Source organism: Rhinolophus sinicus, linkage group LG01 (genome assembly GCF_036562045.2).
Source record: "Rhinolophus sinicus isolate RSC01 linkage group LG01, ASM3656204v1, whole genome shotgun sequence".
Taxonomy (NCBI): Eukaryota; Metazoa; Chordata; class Mammalia; order Chiroptera; family Rhinolophidae; genus Rhinolophus; species Rhinolophus sinicus.
The window spans coordinates 58,345,580-58,371,031 of NC_133751.1; the positions used below are offsets into that span (position 1 = coordinate 58,345,580).

General features: G+C 55.5%; 1 protein-coding gene across 20 annotated transcripts in view; it reads left to right on the forward strand.

Moving 5' to 3' along the window:
* Nucleotides 1-20,951, forward strand: part of TNK2 (tyrosine kinase non receptor 2) — a 39,542-nt gene extending 18,591 nt beyond the window's left edge. For 6 of the 20 annotated variants that reach the window (XM_074330267.1, XM_019723635.2, XM_019723634.2 and 3 more), the window contains 15 exons: nt 2,100-2,280; nt 3,212-3,282; nt 5,122-5,343; nt 6,236-6,388; nt 6,852-7,129; nt 8,562-8,688; nt 9,036-9,182; nt 9,266-9,360; nt 14,259-14,453; nt 15,861-15,952; nt 16,561-16,605; nt 17,313-18,658; nt 18,756-18,851; nt 19,010-19,137; nt 20,159-20,951. In XM_074330267.1, coding sequence (XP_074186368.1) covers nt 2,118-2,280; nt 3,212-3,282; nt 5,122-5,343; nt 6,236-6,388; nt 6,852-7,129; nt 8,562-8,688; nt 9,036-9,182; nt 9,266-9,360; nt 14,259-14,453; nt 15,861-15,952; nt 16,561-16,605; nt 17,313-18,658; nt 18,756-18,851; nt 19,010-19,137; nt 20,159-20,165 — 3,165 coding nt within the window. In that variant the 5' untranslated portion in view covers nt 2,100-2,117 and the 3' untranslated portion in view covers nt 20,166-20,951. Of the gene's footprint in view, nt 1-2,099; nt 2,281-3,211; nt 3,283-5,121; nt 5,344-6,235; nt 6,389-6,851; nt 7,130-8,561; nt 8,689-9,035; nt 9,183-9,265; nt 9,361-14,258; nt 14,454-15,860; nt 15,953-16,560; nt 16,606-17,312; nt 18,659-18,755; nt 18,852-18,884; nt 19,138-20,158 lie in introns of those variants that run through there. The other 14 variants (XM_074330308.1, XM_074330303.1, XM_074330288.1 and 11 more) reach the window with 8 other exon arrangements.
* The last annotated feature ends 4,501 nt before the right edge of the window (nt 20,952-25,452 follow it).

The following is a 25,452-nucleotide window of genomic DNA, read 5'->3' on the forward strand; positions in this document are numbered from 1 at the left end:
CCCCTGTATTCTAATATTCTAACACATCGGGACTCTGTGACATATGAGGCCGGCCCCCAGAAGCCTCGGGGCCACTGTGGGGGCAGCACCCACGAGTGCTGACTGAGAGGAGAGCTGTGGAGTAATACGGATGGGTTGCGTTCATCGACATATTTTTGAATAATGAACAACTTTTGCTAAGTTCTGAGCAAAGCAAAGACCAGTTTCCCCTCAGTTTACACAGTAGTTCCATTCAAAGAAAACACGGTGTGTATTAATACTGCAGAAATGCTTTCTTGTTCATGTAAAATGGATTTCAATTTTAAGTTCCTATGATGACAAACACATTTTTCACCTGCATGAATTGAGTTGTATGGGATTTGGGACAGTACGTAGACTGTAGAGGATAATTCGTGTTCTTATCCCCCAACCACTAGTGGCCCCCCAACGTTGAGACAACCAAAACACCCCCCTAGGGGGCTGTATAGTCTACGTGAGAACCATCTGGATAAAGGGTTATGGCTTAAAGTTTGGAAACCTTCTCTGGCCCAGCCGCCTTGGTGGAAGAGCCAGGTTGTGAACTGAGGGCCTCTTATTCCCATTTGTCACTATACTACCCTGCGCTGCCTGCGAAAGGCTGAACTCCTGGCACTGGCTTGGCAGCACCTCTGGGAACTGTGGGGGCAGGAGGCTCACGCTGGGCCTGGGCTACGAGTGCCTGCTCTTTTGGGTGACCTGTGATGACAGCTGGTGTACAAGGCCACCTCTGTACCCCAGAGGTGGGGAGGAGGGGTCATGGGCAGCTGGCCTTTTCCCTCTTGCCTGGTTCCTCAGTGGGTATTGAACACAGGTCCGGGGCTGAACTGGGCACGCCCTTGGCTCTGAGATGTCTTACTTCGACAGGGATGGGCTGGGTGTCCAGTGGGTCAGCCTGCTTCGTTGTGAGGGTGCTGTTGGCCTCTCTGTGGGCGGAGGAGAGTGTAGGTCACAGGTCACTCACCGATGGCATTTGGGCTGATTGTGACCTGTATATGTGTTTTGTTTGGCCAGTACAGTGTGTGTGTGTGTGTGTGTGTGTGTGTTTCAAACTTGAATTAGGTGACATAGTTAAAAAGTCAGGAGAAAGATACAATCTTAAGTGAAATCGAGGAACAGAATGGTGTGGGTCATGAGTGAATATTTGTGTGTGGGAAAAACAAAGTCTGAAGGATACGTAAAAATCATTAATGGCATCTAGCTTTAGGGATGGGGGGCGAGGTGCTGTGTAACACGGGAGGGGATGAGAGTATGGCTCTTGTGTGCCTTTTGAATATTTTACCATGTGCGTATATTACCTTTTCAAAAAAATTTTAATGGCAGGATTTTACATATAAATTCAGGTTTCCGGTGTTTTTTGAAAAAAATTGAAAGCTTTGACAACACGAGGCCACAGCCTGTTATGACAACCATGGACAGGAGCTGAGCAGTGCTGCCTCTCTGAGCTGGCACCTGGAAGCCCTCCCTTTTAGCTGCTACTCACTGTGCCCCTGGGGGCACTGGAGTGGGCGCCTGTGGAGTGGTCTTTGGTTTGGAGGGAGAGGCTCTGGCAGTGTGAGGCGTTGGGAGGAACTTAGCTGGAGCCCATCTAGTCCCACTCTTCCTGTGGGGTCCCTCAGGTGTGGGGAGCCCATGGATGCATCTCAAGGGACACACTACCCCCCCGCCTCGTATTTTTTATTAAAACTTTATGATTAAAAACGTGTAGTTCTCCTAGAGATACCAGGTGATAGTTTTCATCAGATTCTCAAACGGCTTGTGACCCCAAGAGAGTTTGAGCCGATGGGGAACCTGAGAACAGAGAGGTTGATCTCAGGTCACTTGGCCACAGATCACAGATTTTGGGAGTAAGACCCTGACTCCAGAGCCTGGGCTGTTAACCAACTGCCCTAATTCTACCCTTGTTGCCAGCAGGAAGGGGGACAGGTAGTTACAGGCTATTCTGTGCAACTGTTTTGGGGGGCAAGGAGGTGGTTTGAATCCTTCCCTGCAGCAGCATAGTAGGATGTGGGTGAGCTCGGGGCAGGGTTCCCTGTTACCTCCCTGTACCCCTTGCTCCCTGATTCATTCTTCCCTCCCCACAGAGGCTGGGGAGCAGCAGCATGCAGCCGGAGGAGGGCACAGGCTGGCTGCTGGAGCTGCTGTCAGAGGTGCAGCTGCAACAGTACTTCCTGCGGCTCCGCGACGACCTCAATGTTACCCGCCTGTCCCACTTCGAGTATGTCAAGAATGAGGACCTGGAGAAGATTGGCATGGGCCGGCCCGGTAGGTGGGGACGCTGGCCGTGCACGTCGTTTCCCCACTGATCCTTTACCTCCTGTGTTCAGGCTCACCAACCACATGGAAGAGCCCTCCCCCCTTTATTCCATGGGGTGGCATAGCTGAGAACTCTCCCTGCCTGTCCAGGAGCCCCCGAGGTGGGGTGGAGGGGGCCCAGTAGATGCCGCGCACAGTGAGCGCAAGAGCACAGTTTGCACTTGCAAAGGTGCATTGGAGCTGGAGGAGTCTCGCTTAAAGCGCTGGCTGCCACCCGTTTGTGTTTGCTCAGTCATTTGTAGGGTGTATGTCCTCCATCTTCTCCTCTATACACATAGAATCGAGTCTGTTCTGGTCACCGTTTGAAGATCTCGAGGGGTCTGTGTCCAGAGATCTGTATGAAGAAAGAAGATTAAAAACTCAGATGATTCGCTGATTCTCTCTTAATCAGTTTTTTTCTCTTTCTTTCTCACAAAGATCTGCTCTAAGGTGAACTCATCTCTTTCTCTTTCCTGGGCACAATGATTTGCTCTATCAGTTGAACTCATTTCTTTTCTATGTATTGATCCTAAAAGTAGTGGTTGCAGCATCTAGAAATCAGTGTCCCTTGTAGAACATTCAATACTTCCCCGCGCGTTCAACTTAAAATTGCTAAATAAGTATTAATGTGCTAAATTAGACATCATGTTGGCCTGGATAGTTGGTGTCTGATGCCAGTCACATAATAAAATTTTATAGGAGAAAAACTCAAAATTGGGACAATTCTATCCATTACCTCGATTTCCTTTGTTCCTGAGAGTTGGGAAAACAACACCACTGTTCAATTTTGGTGGTTAAACACCGCCATCCAGTTCAAGAACCACCATCCGGAAGTGGGGACCGAGGGCGCCTGCAGGTGGGAGCAGCCTTAACCGCCTGGGCTTCCCCTTCCCTCCCTCAGGCCAGAGGCGGCTGTGGGAGGCTGTGAAGAGGAGAAAGGCCGTGTGCAAACGCAAGTCCTGGATGAGCAAGGTGGGTGTCCAGGGTGTGAGCTGGGCCTGTTCCCATGCCTGTCCCAGGAAGCGCCCCCATTCCCAGGCAGCGTCATCTTGCACTTTGTACAGACTTTCCTCCTCCAGGGTCTTATCGGGCCGGGTACTTGTAGAGCTGCCTGGCTGAGTGTCTGTCTCCGCCAGAGACAGCACGTGAGTAGCCTGTGTGCAGCCATGGCTACACATCCCCTTCCGCTACGCGTGGTGCTGGTTGACAAGTGCACTAGAACGTGAGCTCTTGCTGTGAGTGTTAGGGCCGGTGTCCAGCATGGGGTGGTGGGGACCGGCTGGACCCAGGACATCTTTGTTTTTCTTCCCTCCTCCCCCACCCTCCTCAGTCTCTGGCCAACTGGCTTTGCTGACAGCTTCTTTCCCCACAGCCTCCCCTCCCCCCTTTGCCCTAATTTGGGTCTGTGGCGTGGTGAGTCCCTGGTCTGACTCAGTGGAACTTTGCCCATTGTCTGGAAGACAATGGGAGAGGAAGTGAAGCAGCCAGGGCCTTCCCTCCCCACTGCTGGCCTCGGGGCTGGGGTGGGGGGCAGGCAGGGCAGAACAGCTGGACTGGGATTGGGCAGCAGAGATTTCCTGGCTGCGATCTGCCAAAGGGGCTGTCTCTTGGGATCCTGTGGCCTTTTCTGGGGACACTGTCCTGGTCCCTTGCCCAGGTTTTAGGGAAGGTTGAGTGTGTTGGGGCGGGTGAAGGCAGGAGGGAAGAGCTGTGACAGGATTCAGGGTCTTGGATCTACCACCGGCTCACAGGAGGTTCCTGGGCTGCTCAGTGGACCTCTCCAGACTGGAGGCCTGTCTCAGTACACCAATGCTGGCCACGCTTGCCCAGCTCACCTCACTCGGGCTGTGGCGGGGGTGGGGGGGTCCTTGTCAGCTGTACACTGTTTACAAATGTAAGGGATTCCAGGTACTGGGAGGAGGGACAGGCCAGAAGAGGCCCTCAGATTGGAGACCGCTGTGCAGCTAAGGCTCGGCCAGCTTTGGGGGCAGAGGCCCAGCTGGGCAGACTCTGCAGCCGGAAGCCAAGGCTTTGGGTGCCCGAGTAGGTGTGGCCGCTTCAGACAGAGGGGCCAGCTCTCACCCTCAGAGCCTCCTTCCTTCTGTCCCCTCACCTTTGGCCCCTTCCCTCTCCAGCCCAGGCTGCAGAGTTCTCTTCCATCTGCCTTTTTTCTCAGCCCTCAGCTCTAGGCACCCCTCCAGAAACCCAGCTGTCTTCCCAGGTCCTTCCCCAGCAAGGCCTTGCTTCATCTGCACCCCACACACACTCACGATCCAACCTCAGGCTCAAATTATCCTCCCCTGGCAGGGGGAAGGGCAGCCGACTCCCTGGGGAGGGTGGAGACAGACAGCGCCAAATGGGCAGCCCAGAGAAGGGGCCAGGGCTAAAAATGGACAGAGAGGTGTTTGTGGCGGGCCCCTCAGGCTCCTGCCCATCTGCTGGCGTTAGGGCTGGAGTCTGTGCTGGGCAGGGGTACAGGGAGGGACGGGCGGGGCAGAAGGTGGCACCTAGATTGGCTTCGGGCTGTCCCAGGACCAGCCCCCCACCCCAGCTGGGTGTGGGGCCACAGCAGCCACCAGCTACATGCTTGTCAGTCCATTCCTGGCACATACCCTGCAGCCACACAAGGCTGTGGGTTCCTTTTTGGGGGTATGGTCAGGAAGGGGTGTGGGCCACCAGCCAGGCTGGCCCTCGGCAGTTTGGCAAAGCCAGGACCTATCTGGAGGCCTGGCTGAGGATGCAGTGGGGCAGGACTCAGGGACTGGCTCTGGGGCCTCAGGGTTCCATCTGCCCCTGGCTACCTTCAAACAGGTATTCAGTGGAAAGCGGCTGGAGGCTGAGTTCCCTCCTCATCACTCTCAGAGCACCTTCCGGAAGACCTCGCCCACCCCTGGGGGCCCAGCCGGGGAGGGGCCCCTGCAGAGCCTCACCTGCCTCATTGGGGAGCAGGACCTGCGTCTCTTTGAGAAGCTCGGCGATGGCTCCTTTGGCGTGGTGCGCAGGGGCGAGTGGGACGCCCCTTCAGGGAAGACGGTAAGCTTTCCGGGTCCTGTGGGCGTGGCAAAGGGACAGGCCCCTCTGCCCTCTAAGGTGGACTGTCCCTTCTGCTGGGACGCGACAGCGACTGGGGACAGGTTGCAGAGTGGCTCGCCTTGGAGTCCACACTCAAGTTTAACTACACACATCTGTTTCTTTTTTAAATTGCAAAAATAATGTATTTATTCTAAAAGTCTGGAAACTATTTAAAAATTAAGAAAAAAAAGTGCCCGTAATCCCACCCCTCAGAGGAAACACAGTATTTCTGCCTTGTTCCCCCCTCAGGTATTTTGTTGAATTTAGTTTCAAGATACACATTTTGGATGCTTTTTAAATCTTGTCCTTTCTCTTGGTATTGTGCTTAAAATGTTTCCTCCGAGGGATAGAGAGCGTGTATGGGGTAAAGCGTACAGGTCTTCAGTGTACAGCCCAGGGAGGTTTTACCTACGCACAGAGGCAGGTAACTACGCCCAGATCACGATACGCAGCACTGCAGAGCGTCCCTCGTGCCTCTTCACCGAGTGTCCCCTTCCTCCAGGGGAGGCCACTATTCTTAGTGGCTTAGCGTTTTGGCATTATATGTAAAACATTTTTTTTTATACCAGGACTATATTATAATATAACATTTTAATATCCTATCCTCATACTGGTTGTTTCTTACCTAATGCTTGCTATTTAAGCTGGGCATCCCCCCAGGAAGGGGAGGTGCCATGGATGGCCCCTGGGGTCCGCCCGCTGCCCTCCCCCAACCAGACCAAGGCAGCCGTGGCCCTCGGATGAGCAGATCTGTGCTGGGATATTTGAGCTGAGTTGGAGGGAGGAGCAGGCTGGCTCCAAGGCTTGGGGCCTGGGGCCTGTCCTGACTCCCTGCCATCCCTGCTCTGGGCAGGTGAGTGTGGCTGTGAAGTGCCTGAAGCCTGACGTGCTGAGCCAGCCCGAGGCCATGGACGACTTCATCCGGGAGGTGAACGCCATGCACTCTCTCGACCACCGAAACCTCATCCGCCTGTACGGTGTGGTGCTCACGCCGCCCATGAAGATGGTGAGCGGTCCTCCCCGCCGCCACCTGTGCTGGGGTTACTCCCTCCATCCTGATGAAGGAAGGCCTGAGGTCCCCCAGACCCTGCTCTGGTCCCCCATCTGATGTGGCAAAGGGGCTCACGGGGGTCTCGCCTGCTACTGTGTCCCCTACAGCCCATGTCCATCTCTGCATTTTGCTTGTGTTCACTGGGAGGGAGTCATACTCCCTGAGAAAAGCCAGCCCTGGAGCTCAGTGCCTGGAATTTCTAACCTGAGCCTCTTCGGGTTGTTTCTCTGGGCCTCAGTTTCCCACATTGCTTAGAGGAAAGCTGTAGGACTTCTAGGGATCCCCAAAGGATGGTCCAGGAAGGCTCACTGAGCATGGCTCTGGCAGGCCTTCAGGAGAGGACTGGGAGCCCAGCGCGGGGTGCTGAGGGAGGGGCCGGGCTCCGCCACGCTTACTCCTGCCTCCTCTGTGGCCTCAGGTGACAGAGCTGGCGCCTCTGGGATCATTGTTGGACAGGCTTCGCAAGCACCAGGGCCACTTCCTTCTGGGTACTCTGAGCCGCTATGCTGTGCAGGTGGCCGAGGGCATGGGCTACCTGGAGTCCAAGCGCTTTATTCACCGTGACCTGGCTGCCCGCAATTTGCTGTTGGCCACCCGAGACCTCGTCAAGATTGGGGACTTTGGGCTGATGCGAGCGCTACCCCAGAACGACGACCACTACGTCATGCAGGAGCATCGCAAGGTGCCCTTTGCCTGGTGAGGGGCAGGCGATTCGGGCTCCTGGGGCCTGGACCCCATCCTGTCCCACCCTGGTTCGCACATACCCAGGCCTCAGAGTTTGCAGGGCCTCCATACCCACAGCAGCCCTTGTTGTGTGCCCTCCATTCGCTCATCCATCTAGGAGTTCTTGTGTGTCGGGTACTAGGATACACAGGGACGAGTGCTGTGGGGACTCAAAGGCTTCCTGGACAGCCAGTATTAAGCTCCTGAAATAACAGGAAAAGTTAGCTGGGCAAAGACTGGTTGGTAAGCATATTCTAGGTGGAGTTAGCGGCAGGCAGGGCCGGAGCAGGCTGGGCCTTGTGACTGCACAGGGACATTTGCTGCACAGGGACCATTGCCCTGCCTCCTGTGGGAGCCGATCCTGTGCTGAGACCAATGTGGTCCTCTGGTGTCAGAGGCACCCAAACAAGTATAGTCTCCCTGCTTTGGGGTGGAAGGATCCGGTCCCGTTCAGCTTGCCAGAGTACTCTTCTCATTCAGGACGTCTAGACATCCTACTTAGTAACCGACTTTATACCTAGGGGGACCATACATCCTGTATTATGCCTGTTGTCCTGAAGTAAATTAATAGCACGTCCTTTCAGACTCACACATCCTTGTGTAGATTGTTTTAAGGGGGCCACATAAAAATAGGTACAGCTCTATTTTTATACAGCCCCCTTCAAACAACCCTATGAAGCGAGCAGATTATTGTTCCCATTTCACAGATGAGGAACATGAGGCTTAGAGGTCTTGAGTGACTTTCCCTGTGTCCTATCCTCTTTGAGTGGCAAGGCCAGCTCTCCAGTTTCATGAGCGATCCTTTGCCTCTCCATCCAGAGCAGCTTCCTCCTCATGGCGCCTCAGCCCCCCTGGAATATCCCTTTGCCATCTTCACTGCAGTGGCGTTTCTCCTCACCCAAGAGGGCATCCCAGAGGAAGTGTGTGGATATTTGGGTGAAGCCATTGTGACTATTTCCACCCATTTGGTTCTTCCTCAGGCCCTATCCAGATTTCCCACCCACACCTTCCTGCTGAAATGACCCAGATGTTAGGATCCTGCCCCAAATCTGGAAATTGTCATCCTCCCACCACAGTTAGAAAACAGCCTGAGCGCTTATCCCCTCCCTCCCAGCCCCAGAGCCTCTGACCTTTTTCCCTGCTTCCCTGACCTGGGAGCTTCACCCCCTTCCAATCCCAGGCCACATGTGGGCAAGAGACCTGAGCCCAGATGGTCTTCTCCAAGTCTGTACTCCATGGGCAAGCCGTCCTGCCCTGTCCCTTCCATACCGGGTTCCCAGTCCCTACTGTTGAGCTTGGCACATAGGGCAACAACATGTGTGTTGAATGAGCATTTTATGTTGCTTGGGACTGGTGTGGGTGTGTGTGCTCGAGAGGCCTTCTGTTTGACCCCTGCCTCTGCCAGGTGTGCCCCCGAGAGCCTGAAGACACGCACCTTCTCCCATGCCAGTGACACCTGGATGTTTGGGGTGACGCTGTGGGAGATGTTCACCTATGGCCAGGAGCCCTGGATTGGCCTCAATGGCAGCCAGGTGAGGAAGCTGGGGAGGTGCCCCTCACAGGGCAGGTAGGGTGGGTTTGATCCTGGCTCCCAGCGCGGCCCTGCTAGAACTGGCGCTGACCTGCTGGAGTCCTGTCCCCCACCCTCCGTCTGTGTGACCTCCCAGCTGAGCATAGAGAAGGGCCCCATGGTCAGGAGGGACAGGCTCCCGTTCTCAGCCCTTGCCACGGCCACCTGGGGAGAGGCCCTGCCCCGAGGCAGACTACTTCAGGGTGCGGGCAGTGCGGCCTGCAGCTCCACTCGTCCCAGGGGTGGAGGGAGGCTGGGAGGGAGGAGCTGGGAGCTCTGCTTGTCCTCAAACTGTACCACTCTCTCCAGATCCTGCATAAGATTGACAAGGAGGGGGAGCGTCTGCCGCGGCCGGAGGACTGTCCCCAGGACATCTACAATGTCATGGTCCAGTGCTGGGCTCACAAGCCAGAGGACAGACCCAGCTTTGTGGCCCTGCGGGACTTCCTGCTGGAGGTGAGGGCACGCCTGCCCACGGGGCCCCGGGGCTGTGAGCAGGGTCGGCCCCAGGGTGGGCAGTGACCTTTCTGTGCCCTCAGGCCCAGCCCACGGACATGCGGGCCCTTCAGGACTTTGAGGAACCAGACAAGCTGCACATCCAGATGAATGACGTCATCACCGTCATCGAGGGGAGGTAGGGAGCGTGGGGGCTGCGTCTGTACTGCTTTTAGGGTGCGGGTGGGGGGGCCTGCTGGCCGAGAGCTCTTTTGCCTCTGAGGTCCCCATGTCATCACACAAGGTGTGGTGAGCGTGATGGGAGGGCATGCCTGGGTCTGCCCCGAGTGCTTGGGGTTACATCTGCAGGTGCGGCTGCTCCTGAGGGGACTCCCCCTGCATAGTGCTGCCTGTCACCCTTTTCCCAATCAGCTCCAGCCCTGGCTGTGTGGGTCAGGGCCAAACTGGCATTACGGCGAGGCAGCCGGGCCTCAGGGCCACAAGTGGAGACTCTGGAACTCCTAAACATTCTTTCCTCCTCTAATCCTCTTCCTCCCCTTCCCTTCCCGCCTCCTCCCAGGATAAGGACTCTTGACTACCCACCTGGGTGCGTTTCAGTACCCCAAAGCAACGCCCCCTCTTCCTGGCAACTTCCGCCCTCCCACTGAGCCCCACTGCTCCTGGCCGGGGACCCTCCATCCTCTGCTCGGCCTTGCTCCCTGGCCTCTGTCCCTGGGCTCCCTGCAGGGCCTCTCTTCCTGACCCCTCCCTCCCCTTTACACCTGGCAATACAAGTCTGTGCCTATAGGTGCCATCTCCTGAATCATGTCTCCTAGCCTGCTGCCCCCACCCACCTGTCCGCCTGCCGTGGAGCCCCACCCCGCTCACCCCGCCCCTGTTATCTGAGTCTCAGGTGTCTGAGGAACTGGTTGGGGTAGGGCAGGCTTGAGGTGCCTTTGGGTGAGCATGGAAGGCTCCTGTACCCCCAGTGCATCTGACTGAGAGCCAGGTGTGGGTGAGGGCAGGGGCTACTGCCCGCAGAGCCCTTTCTACCTGGACTTCAGGTTTCGGACTGGGGCCTTTGGTTAAACCTTGTGCTGCATGGGGGCTTGGTGACAGGAGAGCCTCTGGGTCTGTCATGACGGAGTTGGTTCTGGAACCCGGGTGGTTTGTGGAGGAACATGACCTGCACCTGCTGTGGCCCCAGCACCGCCTCTCAGGCCGGGACTCCCCTTGCCTCTGGGCATAGTATCTGGGAATCAGAATAATATTCGTGCCAGTGGATGAGAGCAGAAAGCTGGGAGAGAGGCCTAGGGACAGGAAGGAATATAGTCTGTGGTTTGGAGCGCAGGGGCCAGGGAAGGCACGCAGGCCTGACACTCTGGAGAGCATTCTGGAAACAGGAGGATTAGGGTGAGGGCCCCTCTGGAGGTGCCTGGCAGGACCTAAGGCAGAAGTCTAGGTCTCCAACCATTCCCATTTCCTGGAACCTTGGACCAGGCTCCTCTGTAGTCCTCTGTCCTTACTTTCCCCTTCCCTTGCTCTCAGTGGGGGCCCATATGCCAGGGCCCAGTGTTCTCCAGGGGGTGAGTCAGGAGCTTCCTGTGTTTCTGGGGCGTGTGTCTCTTGAGCTGGTGCCCTGGGTTACCTCTGGCGGGCGAGGGGAGGGGTCAGGGCGCCCTCCTCCTGGGAGGTTGCTGTGGGCATGCTCCGCCCTGCCCTCCGTCACAGGCTCCCTGCTGCCTGCCAGTGTGGGCTCGCCGGGCTCCTCCTCCAGGGCCACCAGCCGTCTTGGACCACTGTGCCTGCCCATGGTCTCTGGAGCCGCTCAGGAGGTGGGAGGTGAGGGGCAGGAGGCCACAGCAGCTGGTGGGGCTCTGGGAGTGGGCCTGTGTGTCCGTGGGGCCAGAGCTTTGACTCTGCCCCCTGGTTTTCTCAGTGCTCAAAGCTCTGTTTGACTGGCTCTGTCTCCACGTCTCCAGGTGGATGGGCTCTGTGTGTGTCCCTTTGGGTCTGGGTTTATACATGTAGGTCCCTGGCTCTTTCCCGTGTCTCCCCTTGGCCTGGTTCTCGGCTTTCTCCATATCTGCTCTTCTGTTGGTTTTGGATTCCTTCTGGCGGAAGCTGTCTCCAGTATTTGTTTCCTACTCCAGAGTCTGGGAACCCCCTTGCCCCTGGCTCTGGTTCTGCTGGCTCAGTGCTTCTTGGGGTAACAGGCAGTGGGCAGAGAGACACCTTGACGTTCTATGAGCCACGCTTGTGAGGCTCAGCCTAGGCTGAGGGCTGGACACTGACCGCTCTTTCCCAGGGGGTCTCATATGGAGGCTGGGAAGGCTGGCAGCTCATGTCTGCGTTTATGGCACCGGAGAAGCGGGACAGAGGTTTTGAAACCCATCAGCAGGTCCTTGGCCTGGCCTGGTCCCTGGAGCCTCTGCTTCCTGGGGTTGGTGAGGGAGGGGAAGCAAGGGTCTGTGTTGTTCCTCAAGGCCAGGGGCTGCCTGGGACACTCAGAGAGAAGTGGGTGGGGTGCGGTTTTAAGCAGAATGTGGAAGCAACATGTGTCAGCCATTCTGGACTCCCTTAGGCCAGGACTGGAACAAGGGGCTAAATTTCAGGGGATGGTCCCCCATAGAGCTGGGGCCACCTGAGGCAGTTCTCAGCCCAGGCCTCAGTTTCTTAGCTGCTGCTTCACATTTCACTTGTCTCAGGCTGCTGACAGGCAGCAGGAAGTGGAGATCTCTTGCTGGAGGTGCTGGGCCCTTTTCTTACTCCCCTAGAGACTCCCCTTGGGTGTCTGTGTCCATGTTTGCTGCAGTGGGGGGCCTGGCCTTCCTGTTGTTGCCGTGGAGACTGGCCTATTGGTGGAGGGGAGGAGAAGGTGTGGCCAGAGCAGGCTGGGCGGCAGGACGGGGCTGCTGGTACCTCAGCCCCGTGGAGCCTCAGAGGGAGACAGTGGGCAGTTGAGCACAGCAGCGGCCATCTCATTGGCTATCTCAGGGCTCACATTAGAGCTTTGTTGGGCTGATGTGCTCGGGGTGCGATTGCCAAGGGGCTTCTTTCTCATACACACTTAATACTCCTCCCTCTCCCAGGAGCAAAGACGTTTTTGGGGAGTGGTGTCAGGACCCCCAATAATCATGGGGGCTCTCGCCTTGGCCATAACCTGTAATGAAGGGAGGTGGGCTTGGTGTCCCCTCTCGCTCTCAGAAGTGTGTCCAAAGGAGGCTTCTGTGTGAGGAGCTTGGCTGTGTTGGCAAAGGAGAGGAGCACAGGGAGTGATTGCCGGCTGGTCTGCTTCGCTCCGGGCCCACACAGGAGGGCATGGTCGTGCCGTGGATGGAGTCTGTTCTCCGCACTGCGTCTCCGCCGTGGCTGCATTTCTCACCCAAGTTAACGAGCACTTCTGAAGAGGCGTGGAGAGCTGAGTCCAGTGTCCAGCCATGGGCTTGGTGTCTGAGATGGTTCTGTGGACGTGCCTGCAGAACCCAGGGAGCCAGTCAGTGTGGGGGGACCGCAGCAGGGTCCCCCAGTGCCAGGCGTGCCTCCCTACTCTCTTCACCGGCGGCCCTCAACCTCAGCTGGCCCTGGGAGGCGGACGGGAAGCGCTCTTCTCCTTTCCTCCTTAGAACGGCGCTGCTATTTTCAGATGAGCTTTGTCTCTTCCTGGGTGTTGTCCTGTCCTTCCTTCCTTCCCTGCCCTTCCCACCCAGAGGGCAGGGTGGTAGTCATAGGGTTGCTGTGTCTGTGGTGGGCCCTCAGCGGCCTTGTTTACAAGGAGGCCGGGCTCCTAGCCCTGCCATCCTCACCTCTCAGCTTCCCACGGGCTGCTGTGCTGGTGGGGTTCGGCTTCCCTCTCTGGAACAGGCTGTTTGGGGGTTACGATGCCGCAGTGGGCCTCATCACCTCCCAGAGAAGTGCCCAGGTGCTTAGGCCTTGCTACCTGCTTCCAGCCTCCAGCCTCCCCCCATCCCTCTGGGCTAGTCGCAGTCGGGAGGAGACCTTTCTTTACGTTCCTGGCTGTGGGCAGTGACGTCTAGGTAGGGGGTTGACAGTGAGGTCATGCAGCTTGGTGCCACACGTGTCTACCACAGCAGCATGGGGCTGTCACCACCTCTGCCTTAGCCCAGATCTTACCCATGTCAGCAGGGGGGAGTGAGCCCACAGCAGACGCAGGAGCCTGACAGCCTGTTGGCTTTTGCTGTTCCAAGTGTCCAGGAGGCTCTCTGCTCTTTCTTGCTCACCTGCCCGCCCCAACCCAGGGGGCTTAGGCTGCATAACAGGTTTTGTGTGTGGGGTCAGAACAAGGAGCTGGTGGCCCAGCTACATTGGGAGGCTGGGTTCCCCTCTGAACCCCTTGTTTAAGATGGTAGTAACGCTTTTCCCAAGGAGGTGGATGGGGCAAGGGTGAGGGTCCCCCCAGCCCTGTGAGGGCCTGGTAGAAGGTATTAGAGAAACATAAACTGGTGACGTGAAGGCGTGGGTTGCCCTGAGTGATTCTAAATGCATGAGAGCTGCACGCAGGAGGTAGGTTGCAGTGGGAGGGCTTGGCCTTAAGCCCAGCGTGAGGGCTGGGTGAGTCCTCCTTGGGCCCCTGAACCTCACAACTCCTGGAATTGCGCTGAAGAGTGAAACTGGGTGGCCAGAAGGGGCCCGGGACCAGGCCTTGCCCTGGGAAGAGGGAGGCCAGGTGGTACTGTGAGAAGGGCAGTGGCTTTCCAGACTAACAACTAGATTTGAATCCTGGGTCTACTGCGATCTTTCTGGTAACTGTAGTAGGCAAGTCGTGTCACTTGTTGGAACCTGTTTCCTTTTTTGTAAGCTGTAGGAAAAGCTGTCTCACCCACCTAGGTAGCTTACAGGCTGTGTGAAAACAGCCGGGCCCTGTACTGGGGCAGTGGCAGGTTATGGGGAGCTGCTGGGAGGAGGCAGGCATGATCGCCCACCCTGGTCCTGGGGCCTTTGCCCCCGTGTTCCCTTCTGCCAAGGTGGTTAGACTTCATAGTTAAAGAGCTTGGTGTGGAAAGGGTCCCACTCCTTGGGGCTGTCACACCACGTACACCACGCCCTGGTGTTCACCATGTCATCTTTGTTGGGCAGGGCCGAGAATTACTGGTGGCGTGGGCAGAATACTCGGACGCTGTGTGTGGGGCCCTTCCCTCGCAATGTGGTGACCTCCGTGGCTGGCCTGTCGGCCCAGGACATCAGCCAGCCTCTGCAGAATAGCTTCATCCACACGGGGCATGGCGACAGCGACCCCCGCCACTGCTGGGGCTTTCCCGACAAGATCGATGAGTGAGTACTGGGCAGGGCCAGCAGCCCCTCCCCGGGCATGCAGGCGTCTTTTAGGCTTCCAAGGTCCCATCATAACGGGGGACAGAGGGTCTCTCATTGCCCAGCAACTTTTCCCTATAGGCAGAACCAGGGTTAGGAGCTTCAAGGGATGGACCTGGGAGAAAGGCCCCCAAGGGCTGCAGCCTGAAGCTCCCCTGGCACACTGGCCTTAGGAAAATGGACTTGGGAACAGCCTTCCGAAGCAGTTCAGTGGGAGAGCTTTTGTCATGATCCCCAGCATTTGAGTAGCAGTTTCCCTTCTGCTGGAAGTAGCACAGTCTGGGAGATGGGAACCTGCCGGGTCAGGCCCAGGGGTGCAAGGCCCCGAAAGAGCTCCTTGTGGGGAAACTTCAGAGCGAATGGTAGGCAGCAGCTTAGCGCCCCGCCTGCCTGCTCCCTCTGTGTCCTGGAGGTGTGTTCAGTCTCCTTTAAGTGAAAGGATGAGGTCACTGAGGGGCATCTGGGGAGGACACAGAGGAGAAGAATTAGTCACTTCCTGGGTGCCCTGCCCCTGGGTTCCACCTGGCGGCTCCTCACGCCAGGCCTCAAGGCCCCTGTGCTGGCCCCAGAGGGCCAGCTCCAGGCAGCGCTAGTCCTCTGACTTCTGACACACGCCTGGCTGGTGTGGTGCCACTGGCCCTTCACCTGTGTGCCCCCACACACCAGAACACTTACATGTGGGAGGGAGGCCCGCGTGTCTCTTGCTCAGAAGAGCCAGGTGAGGGCTGGCGAGAGTTGGGGCATGAGAGCACAGACACCCTCCAGAAGGAGGCCTGGTGCCCTCTGCCCTGCTCCTGGCGTGCCGTGGCCAGCCCAGCCCCATTCCTCTGGGCGTTAATCAGCCTGTGACTAAGGCCCAGATCCTGACAGTCAGCACAGAGGTTGAGGGTGAATTGAGAGCAGGGCAGGTGGCCAAACCCCTGGCAGTGTGGCAGAAGGATGTGTCCTGCCCACCCTGCCTGGGGAGCACAGCCGGATGCCTCTGGGCCTGGAAGGAGAGAAGAGAGCGTGCCAGCAGGTGGCTGCTGCCGGGCGTGGGTTGGGGTGCCATGGGGGTTGCAGAGGGCTAGCTCTGCCTTGTAGGGTGTTCTTGGAGCCCCTACAGTCCTAGGCTTTTCAGCCTGCAATCAGGAGTCCTTTCCCTGCCCTCTCCATGACGCCCTCCCCAGGTTACAGCTTAGGTCTACAGAAAGGAGCTGCTGGGAATTGGAAGTCCTGTGCTCCAGACCACATCTGCAAGGGGCTTGGGCAAGGTGGTCCCTGGATGCCTGACCCCAGGGGACAGGCCCAGCGTCTCCTCCATAGGTTTCCTCACTGCCACCACTCCACACTGGTCCTCTACCCTCTGACCTGGTTCTCCCCCCGCAGACTGTATCTGGGAAACCCTATGGACCCTCCCGACCTGCTGAGCGTGGACCTGAGCACCTCCCGCCCCACCCAGCATCTGGGAAGGGTGAAAAGTAAGCGCCCCCAACTCCAGGGCTTTCCCAAGTTCATTGGCTGCTCAGGGGCACTGTCTTCTCAGGCCAACCTTGAGCCGGCTGTTCTGGCTCTGAGACAGTTGGGTCAGTGCAGCAGGGGGACGGACAGCTGTGTCCCTGGCTCCAGCCGGGAGTGGGGTGGAAGAAGAAAGGCAGCTGTATCCGCCGAGGTGGGCATCCTCCGTCGGCCCTGCGTTGGCCTGCCCTCCTCAGCTCTCTCTACCCTCCTCCTTCCCGCCGTGCTCAGAGCCTGGCCTTCCTCACCCACCCTCATCCTGCTCTCCTCTCCCAAGCCAAACCACCCCACAGGCTTCATCTTGGCTAGGAGCCTCATCCAGCCCCCGGGTCCTGGGCCTTCGTTCCGGAACACAGTTTTTCCCATCCTGCCGCCCCATTACTTCCCATTGCTCTTGGGTTTGTACGTTCACTCGCTCCTATTTACGGCGCGCGCTCTCTCTCTCTCTCTCTCTCTCTCTCTCTCTCTCTCTCCATGCTCTGCTCTCTTGTCTGGCCTTGTCTTCTTCCTCCCTTGTCCCCTTGTCTGTTCTGCTCTGCCCCCCTCCACTCTCTGCATGGCCTTCCTGCAGGGGAGCCTCCACCTCGCCCACCTCAGCCTGCCATCTTCACTCAGAGTAAGTGGGGCTGCGCTCGGTGCCTTGGCCCCTGCCCCCGGCCCCTCTCTCCTCTCATTCCTTCTCTCCTCCTGGAAGGTACAGAGTCCTCGTAGCCGGTGGGGTGGGAGGGGAAGCCAGTGTGTGCTGTGAGCTTTTGCTGCTGACCTGGCCCAGCATGCCTGCCTCTCCCCTCACCCCCCAAGAGCCTGGGCTTCTGGAGCAATTGTGTGGTCCTGGAGCCCACCTCTGCCTCTCTCCACCATTGCCTGGCCTGCCTCACTCCTTTTGGGACCTGCAGAGGCTGGGCTTCCATGACGGTGGGTCAGGAGCTCCTGTTGCTCTAGATGGTGGGGGATTGCCCATAGCCCCCGCCTGCACTAATGGTGTGCCGTAACGGGGTGGGATAGGGCTACTAACCGGGCCCAGGGGCAAGGGCATTTGGGGTCTTCTGTGGATGGAAGGGGTGTCAGAGGCAGGTGGTGTGCAGAGTCGCTTGCTCAGGCTGAGATGGAGACGGGCTTACGCACCCACGCAGGGAGCTAACACTACCCAGAGCAGGCCGTGCCCTGCTTTGTGAATGGGGTCAGTGTGCACTGAGAACCTGGCAGCTGAAGGCTGATCTCTGGGGGAGTTGGTGGGGACAATTGGCTTTTTTCCTCACCCTCCACCTTTCTTGGCCTCCTACCTGACACCGCCTCCCTGTCGGGGTCTCCCTTCCATTGCAGAACCAACCTATGACCCTGTGAGCGAGGACCAAGACCCCCTGTCCAGTGAGTTCAAGAGGCTGGTGCTGCGGAAGCCAGGCTTGCCCCGTGGGCTGTGGCTGGCAAAGCCGTCGGCCCGGGTGCCGGGCACCAAGGCAGGCCGCGGTGGCACCGGCGAGGTCACACTCATCGACTTCGGCGAGGAGCCTGTGGTCCCAGCCCCGCGGCCCTGTGCGCCCTCCCTGGCGCAGCTGGCCATGGATGCCTGCTCCTTGCTGGACAAGACCCCACCGCAGAGCCCCACTCGGGCCCTGCCCCGGCCCCTGCACCCCACACCTGTGGTGGACTGGGATGCCCGCCCGCTGCCCCCGCCACCCGCCTACGACGAAGTGGCCCAAGATGAGGCCGACTTTGAGGTCTGCTCCATCAACAGCACCCTGCGGGGCGCGGGCGTCTCCCCCGGCCCCACCCAGGGAGAGACCGACTTCGCCTTTGGGCCTGAGCAGCCGCTGCGCCTCCCTCCTGTGGAGGACAACCTGTTCCTCCCGCCGCAGGGTGGGGGCAGGCTGCCCACCTCAGCCCAGACCGAGGAGATCTTCCAGGCCCTGCAGCAGGAGTGCATGCGGCACCTGCAGGTCCCGGCCCGCTCGCTGGGCTCCTCACCCAGCCCGGTGAGCGACGACAGGCCCCAGGTGCCCCCACGGGTGCCCATCCCCCCGAGGCCTGCGCGCCCACGTGGCGAGCTGTCCCCAGCCCTCTCAGGCGAGGAGGAGACAGGGCGGTGGCCTGGACCTGCCTCCCCTCCCTTGGTGCCTCCCCGGGAGCCTGTGTCCCCTCAAAGCTCAAGGACCCCCAGCCCCCTGGTGCCACGTGGCAGCTCCCCGCTGCCACCCTGGCTCTCAAGCTCACCTGGGAAGACCATGCCCACCACCCAGAGCTTCGCTTCAGACCCCAAGTACGCCACCCCCCAGGTGATCCAGGCACCTGGCCCACGGGCCGGGCCCTGTATCCTGCCCATCGTCCGAGACGGCAAGAAGGTCAGCAGCACCCACTACTACCTGCTGCCTGAGCGCCCACCCTACTTGGAGCGCTACCAGCGCTTCCTGCGTGAGGCCCAGAGCCCCGAAGAGCCAGCCCCCCTGCCTGTGCCCCCGCTGCCCCCACCCAGCACCCCAGCCCCTGCTGCCCCCACTGCCACTGTTCGTCCCATGCCCCAGGCTGTCCCAGACCCCAAGGCCAACTTCTCCACCAACAACAGCAACCCAGGGGCACGGCCACCAGCCCTGAGGGCCACTGCTCGACTGCCACAGAGGGCCTGCCCTGGGGACGGGCCAGAGGCTGCACGGCCAGCAGATAAGATCCAGATGGTGAGTGCCAGGCCTGGCTGCCGGGGAAAGGGGCTGGGGCCCAAGGGCCGCAGAGGAGTGGGCCCAGGTGGTGCTGACGGGTGGTGGGTGTGCCCAGCTGCAGGCCATGGTGCATGGGGTGACCACAGAGGAGTGCCAGGCCGCCCTGCAGAGCCACGGCTGGAGCGTGCAGAGGGCTGCCCAGTATCTGAAGGTACCACCACCTCCTGCTCACTCTGGTTTTCAGGGACCCTGAAGACTGGTTCTGCTGTTCTCTTCCCCTCCTTACCCCTCGGGCTCTCCTCTGCCCCAGCCCTGGCCTGGTACCCCTTGGGCCCAGTGTGTCCCATGGCACCACCCTCTGCTCCTCAGGTGGAGCAGCTTTTTGGGTTGGGTCTGCGGCCGCGAGGCGAGTGCCACAAAGTGCTGGAGATGTTCGATTGGGACCTGGAGCAGGCTGGCTGCCACCTGCTGGGCCCCTGTGGCTCTGCCCAGCACAAGTGAGTAAGCCCTCGCCTGCCACCTTCCTGTCCTGGGGGCGGGGAAACAGTCCCACACCTCACAAGCCCCCCACAGCAGGAGTCCCGGAGCTCCCCAGCCAGGAGCTGGGCCCAGGCCCAACATGCAGACATTTCTGGGTGCAAACAGTCTCTCCGAAGTGCGTTTATTGAGACTTTCAGCCACTTGGTTCAAATGCACTGATTAAAAGAGGCAGTTGGAGTCCCTCCAGTTCTAGGGGGCTTGTTTCCCAAGCCCCTCCCATGGCACCCTGAGCGGCCTCCTGGGAGCCACGGTCCAGGACCCAGTGATACTTCTCACCTCTGCATGGCAGTCCAGTTTAAAATAACAGTTTTAATGCCTTTTTAAAGGAATGGCTAACCCCAAAAAATCCAGTATTTTCCTGTAAAAAATTTAAATGTACCTGTATATAACAAAATAAGTTACATAAATAACATAGTGATATGTAACATAAATATATGTATGTGAAGGCTTTAGCAAGCCAAAAAGTGGTGAAATGGGTACATCCCAGCATCGTCCCTGGAGAGGCCCTGCTGGGCCGTGGGGTTTCGGAGCAGTTGGGCTGTGGCAGCAGGCAGCCCGACTCGGAGCCCAGCCTCCTGCTAGCGTGCCGCGTCTGCCTGTGTCCCCACCTCTCCGGGTCCTCATCTGTAAAATGGGTATGAATGACGTTGCCAGCTGCATAGACGCGAAGTAACTAGGGATGCGTCTGTCACATCTCAAACGACACCATTTGTAAATTCTTGCTAATTTGTATCCAAATAAACTTAGGCTTTACTGTGCCTGTCACCCTTGGAGACTCCTGCTGGTCTCTTTATTTTTCGTTGTTTAAAAATAAGGACAAAAAGGCATCCCTGGATGGTAGGTTCCAAAATTATTGCCTGGAACTACCAGTTTTCAACCGATTTGCCGGCACTGAGAGGCCCTCCCACGCTAGACATTCCATACTCTGGTGCACTGGCCACTGTTGATGGAGGGACTTTCTGGGTCTTTCTCCTTTAGGCGCTGAGATGTCTGGAGAGCCAGAGGGTCTGCCCCGAAGGAATAACTTGAGCCTGTCCATCTGACAAGGGCGGGGATGCCCATTTCAGGCCTGGAGGATCTGCCACCCACTGCTTCCAGTGGCAGAGGGGGGCCAAAGCAGCAGGAGGCTGGGAGCCCCGCCTTGCCTCCCTCCCTCACCCAGCGCCACCCCTGCAACTTCGGTTCAGCCCTCGGTGCACCCAGCCAAGGTGCAGGAAGGAGCCCCATGAAGGCAGGCCTGGGGGTGGCCTCATGGCCCCTACAGCTGACCTGTCTCTGGCTCCACCCTGGCGGGGTCTGTGGCTGGAATATGTCCCCAAGTCCTGCCGACGGGGAAGCCAAGCTTGACCCCAGGCCTGGAGTTGTGTTGGCCACAAGGAGAGGTGGACCAGCACAGGGCTGGGCCCTTCTCCAGGAAGCCCCTGGTGGGCAGTTGGGGTGTTGGACAGAGTGTGACTTGTGGCCTCTCCGTGGGCATGTTATAGGACTTGGCTGTTCTTAGGATCTTGTGCCTGGAAATAGCCTGAGGTGGCTCAGGAAGCAGAGCAAGTGTGCCAGATAATTCTCTGGCAGGGACCAGGGCCCAAGGCCCCAGGGTTGGAAGGAGACCAAGGGGGCAGCTGCCCTCGAGGGACACCAGTGCTTCCTCTTTGACCCAACTCTTTCCCTGTGCTGTTCTGTTTTCCCACCAGCCTCTGTTGCCAAAGTTGCTGCCCCAGTTATGGATTCCTGCTTCTTCCAGAGAAATAAAATTAGTTTCTATTTTATGTTACATACTTGTGCCTGCCTGTGTCTCTCTGCCTCTTGGTCAGCTGACTGAGGCCCCAGGGTGCCCCCAAGCCACCACCACCCTGTGCCCAGGGCAGCAGGCCCCATAGCACCACCTGTGGACAGAAAGAGGAAGTGCAGGCCTGGTTGGTTCTAAGGGGTCTCTCTTCTGGGGCTGAGATGTAGTCACTGACTGACAGCTTTGCTCTCGAGTTCCATAAGGCAGGATACACTGCAGGAGAGAATACAGCAAGTCAGCTGGAGCTAAGCCAGAAACTTGAGTAACAAAGAAGGCTTCAACATGCATAAGTGTTTTAATGTTTTTCTGAGTAACTAACATTTCACGGAGTTCAAAATTCAAAAGGTACTTTATAAAGGATATAGAGTAAAGTCTCCCACCCCAGCTGCCCACCTCCCTGGAGGCTGACAACCATCAGTTTCTCGTGTGTTTCTTGTTTTTTTTCTCTTACAGTATTTTGAAGAGTTCATAGCCTCTGAAAGAGCTTCCCCGTTCTTGTTTAGGGTTGCATGGATGTATGGATGTGCCATAATCTATTTAACGAGGCCCTTTTTGATGAAGTGATAATTTGGTTGTTTCCAATACTTTATAATGACAACTACTGTTGCAATAAATGGTGTATGTGGGTTTTTTTTTATATGCAACTGAAGGATGAGTTCCCAGAAGTGGGTCCCCTGAGTTGTAAAGAGTGTGTGAAATAATGACATTGCTGAATTGCTTTCCTTAGAAGAGGTTATGCCAGTTGTCAGCCACTGGGGTGTGAGAGCTTTCCACGTGTTACAGCGCTTTTTGGTTTTAGCCAGTCTGACAGGTGGAAAATGGTGTCTCTGTGGTTTTAATTTGCATTTCTTGAATGAATGAACATTTAAAAAGATTAGTTGGGCCATTTATATTTCCTTTTCTATGAGCTACCTATTAATACCTTGGCCCATTTTAAAAAGTTAGATTATTTGTTTTTAGGAAATTACTGGATCACTAGTTTTTAGGAAATTACTGGATCAAGGAAATTAGCCCTTTGAGCTTTATGTCATTTGATCATCTGAATTTTTGGAAAAGAAGTAAATCATAAATAAGCTGATGGCTTGGGTTTAATAAAAACAGGCCATTCAGGATGGGTCTGGGCCTTTCCTTTGTGTGTCTGTGGCTCCGGGCTCGTCTGTGTGGTGAGCCCTGAGGCCTGGGAGGTCTGGAACCTTCAGTTCCAACATGTCCTGACTACCCTGTTCACTAAGACAGGAATTAAATTTAACTGTGATTTTAAAAGTAGTCACATACGATATAAAAGGGAAAAGGTTAATATTAAGTCAATTTGGGGTATTGCTGCTAGACTTGGAATTCCATTCTCAGCTGTTTGATCTTGGAAAAGTTACTTAACCTTTCTGAGCCTATAAACTAGGGGAGAGTAATTAATTCCTGCTTTATATTACAGAAGAACAAGCGTGAGGATTAAATGAGGGCACATGGGTAAAACATTGTGCTTAGTGCATGAGCCATATAAGTAGTTGAACTAATCATACATTTTTTCATGTTCCTGTCTATTTCTACCAATCAATAGCTTACATTATACACTGACCACAATTCTGTGTATACAAGTGTCTTCTCACATTTTTCCCTTAATTTTTTGGGGGGAAATAATTTGTTCTTTTGCTACAAAGCCATTCCTATTTACAGACCATGGACGTCTTCAACTCCATTTTCAAAAATGTCATTTTTGGGTAAATGATGGCGGAGCTAATACACTCCAGAAAGACTTTTTTTTTTGGAAGGGGAGCACCAAAGCATCTGGGGGTCCCTCAGGGAATCAGGAAACCAAATGTACTTTTCTTACCGGACACACGGTTCCCTAAATCCCAGCGTTTCCTATTGCTTTTCTCACTTCTAATCAGCCTGCCAGCTTTTGCCAGCATCTCCTGGGTTTATTGAAAAGCTATTAAGGGAGGGTGTTGAAAAAGCTGACAGAGGTTGGACTGCCCTTCTCTGCGTCAAGCCTTGAAGTGCGGGACACAAGTTGAACAGACAGTCTGTGTCCCCAGGGACTGTGACGTTACAGGAAGAGGATGATCATTATATGGCAGGTGCCTTGAGAGCAGAGGAGGTGGTTCCCAGAGGAGATGACATTGTGCTGACTTGGTGGGGAAGCATCGTCACACGCTAGGAGGTCAAGGGGGCGGGAGAGCATGGCAGGTGGAGGGAGCTGCGTGTGCAGAGCTATGGACGGCCCGCGCTGGCTTGTTCTCAGTGCTGATCTGTAAGGCTAGCACCCATTCTGCTGTTGTTTTGGGGATGAGTGAGGCAGGCCTGGCTCATGAAGCCGCTGGTGTGAAATGCTGAGTTCTCTGACTTTGTAGACAAAGGGAGACAACAGGAGAATATGAAGTGATGTGGAAGGATCTGTGTTTTTAAGAGACGGCTCTGCTTAAAAGTGGCTTACCGCTCCACTGCAGCCAGAGTGGAGGAAAGATCTAGCATATGCGTCTCACCGCACCCTGGGAACACATAGGTGTTCACAATTTGAAGCAGATTTTTACAGAAATTTGAACTTGGGGAATAGAGGGACCACCAATTCCTGGAATCCTTGGCTAGAACAGGGGTTCCTGACGGCCAGTCCAGGGCCCGTGCTGGTCTAGGGTCAAGTTTTCACTGGCCTGAGGTGAAATAAAATGAACCACACAGTTTAGTTTTCCTTGAAATGTATTGCATTTCAAGGACTGTTGAGACTTTTGTCTTCCTACCTTTTTGGTATTGAAACAACTCTTGTGTGGTGATGATAGTGATAGTGGTAGCTAGTAAATTTGTCCCCATGCCCTTATGTAGAAATGCCATGTCAGCATGTCCTCTCCGGCAATTATTTGAATGATCCCGGAAGTCTTCAGAACCCCTAGGCAAGTGCTTTTGTGTTAGGCAGCACCACCTATTGGCAACATGTGGCATTGCAGTTTCAGGCTAAATATCGGGAGGGATAAGATTGTGTAAAATCATTGCCCAATAAAGCAGTTAAATCCAAAAGCTGCCGGCCCAGACCCATAGGTGCTTAAAGGGCCTCATCCCAGGGAAGCTGGGAGGAGAAGAAACAGCTTCGCCCACCATCTGGAGCCAAACGGAGGTCAGCTAGGATCTAATGCCAGAAAAAGGAACTAGGTGGGGGGCTCTGAAGGAGGCCACTCCCAAACCTAGGAAAGAAACCGTGGGCTACCTGGGAGAATGTTGTGGGCTAAGGGAGAGCACGCAATCACTTGCCGGTGAAAAGTCGGGATGATACAAGTGCCCCTTGGGAAGCCCCACTTTTTCTTTTAATGTTGTTGTTATGATTGTCATACATGCTCATTGTTGAATTGGAACAGTCAGAAAACACAATGAGAAAAATTACCCAGAAAGCTACTTGAAATTTTGAAAAATTTTCTTCCAGTTCTGTTGCTGTGCACATACATATACGAGGTCTGGCAATTAAGTTCACGAACTTGTTGCAAGGATGTTGCTGACCTTTTTTGATATCAGAGGGATTATTCATTATGAATTTGTACCAACTGGACAGTTAACCAAGTTTACTATTTGGAAATGCTGAAAAGGCTGAGTGAAAAAGTTAGACAAAAATAACCTGAACTTTTCACCAACAATTCATGGCTTTTGTATCACGACAAAGCACCAGCTCACAGAGCACTGTGAGGGAGTTTTTAGCCAGGAAACAAATAACTGTATTGGAACTCCCTCCCTACTCACCTGATCTGGCCCCCAATGACCTCTTTCTTTTCCCAAAGATAAAGCAAATATTGAAAGGAAGATATTTTGATGACATTCAGGACATGAAGGGTAATACGACGACAGCTCTGTTGGCCATTCCAGAAAAAGAGTTCCGAAATTGCTTTGAAGGATGGACTAGGTGCTGGCTTCGGTGCATAGCTTCCCAAGAGGAGTACTTCAAAGGTGACCGTAGTGATATTCAGCAATGAGGTACGTAGCACTTTTTCTAGGATGAGTTCCCAAACTTAATTGTCCAACCTCATATGTTATATGTATCATGGTTTTATAAAAATAAGGTCATCCAGCTTGTACTGTTTTGTAACCTGCCTTTTTTACTTAATATTTTATAACACAAGCAGTTTTCTGTATCTTTAAATTTATCTTCTCAAAGGATATTTAGACACTGAATATTTTTCATTCTATAGAAATGAAGTATAGAAATTCTGTTATTTAACATGTTATTTTGTTAACATTTTTGCTTTGTGACAAATTAGTTTAACAAACATTGCTAAATAGCTTTCCAGAAATATTTGTCTCCTTTATTGAAACAAAACATACATGTTTTTAAAGAGAAGACTTATATTTTGGAGACATGTTTTGAAATATTTCTAAATGAAGTGATCTGTTGAAAGTAGTCCAGATAGTTAGAGGAAATGGGCCATGAGTTGATAATTGTTGAAGCTGGTGGTAGGATATGAGGGCTCATTGTACCACTGGACTTAAGAGGGTGAATGAACCTTTTCCACGA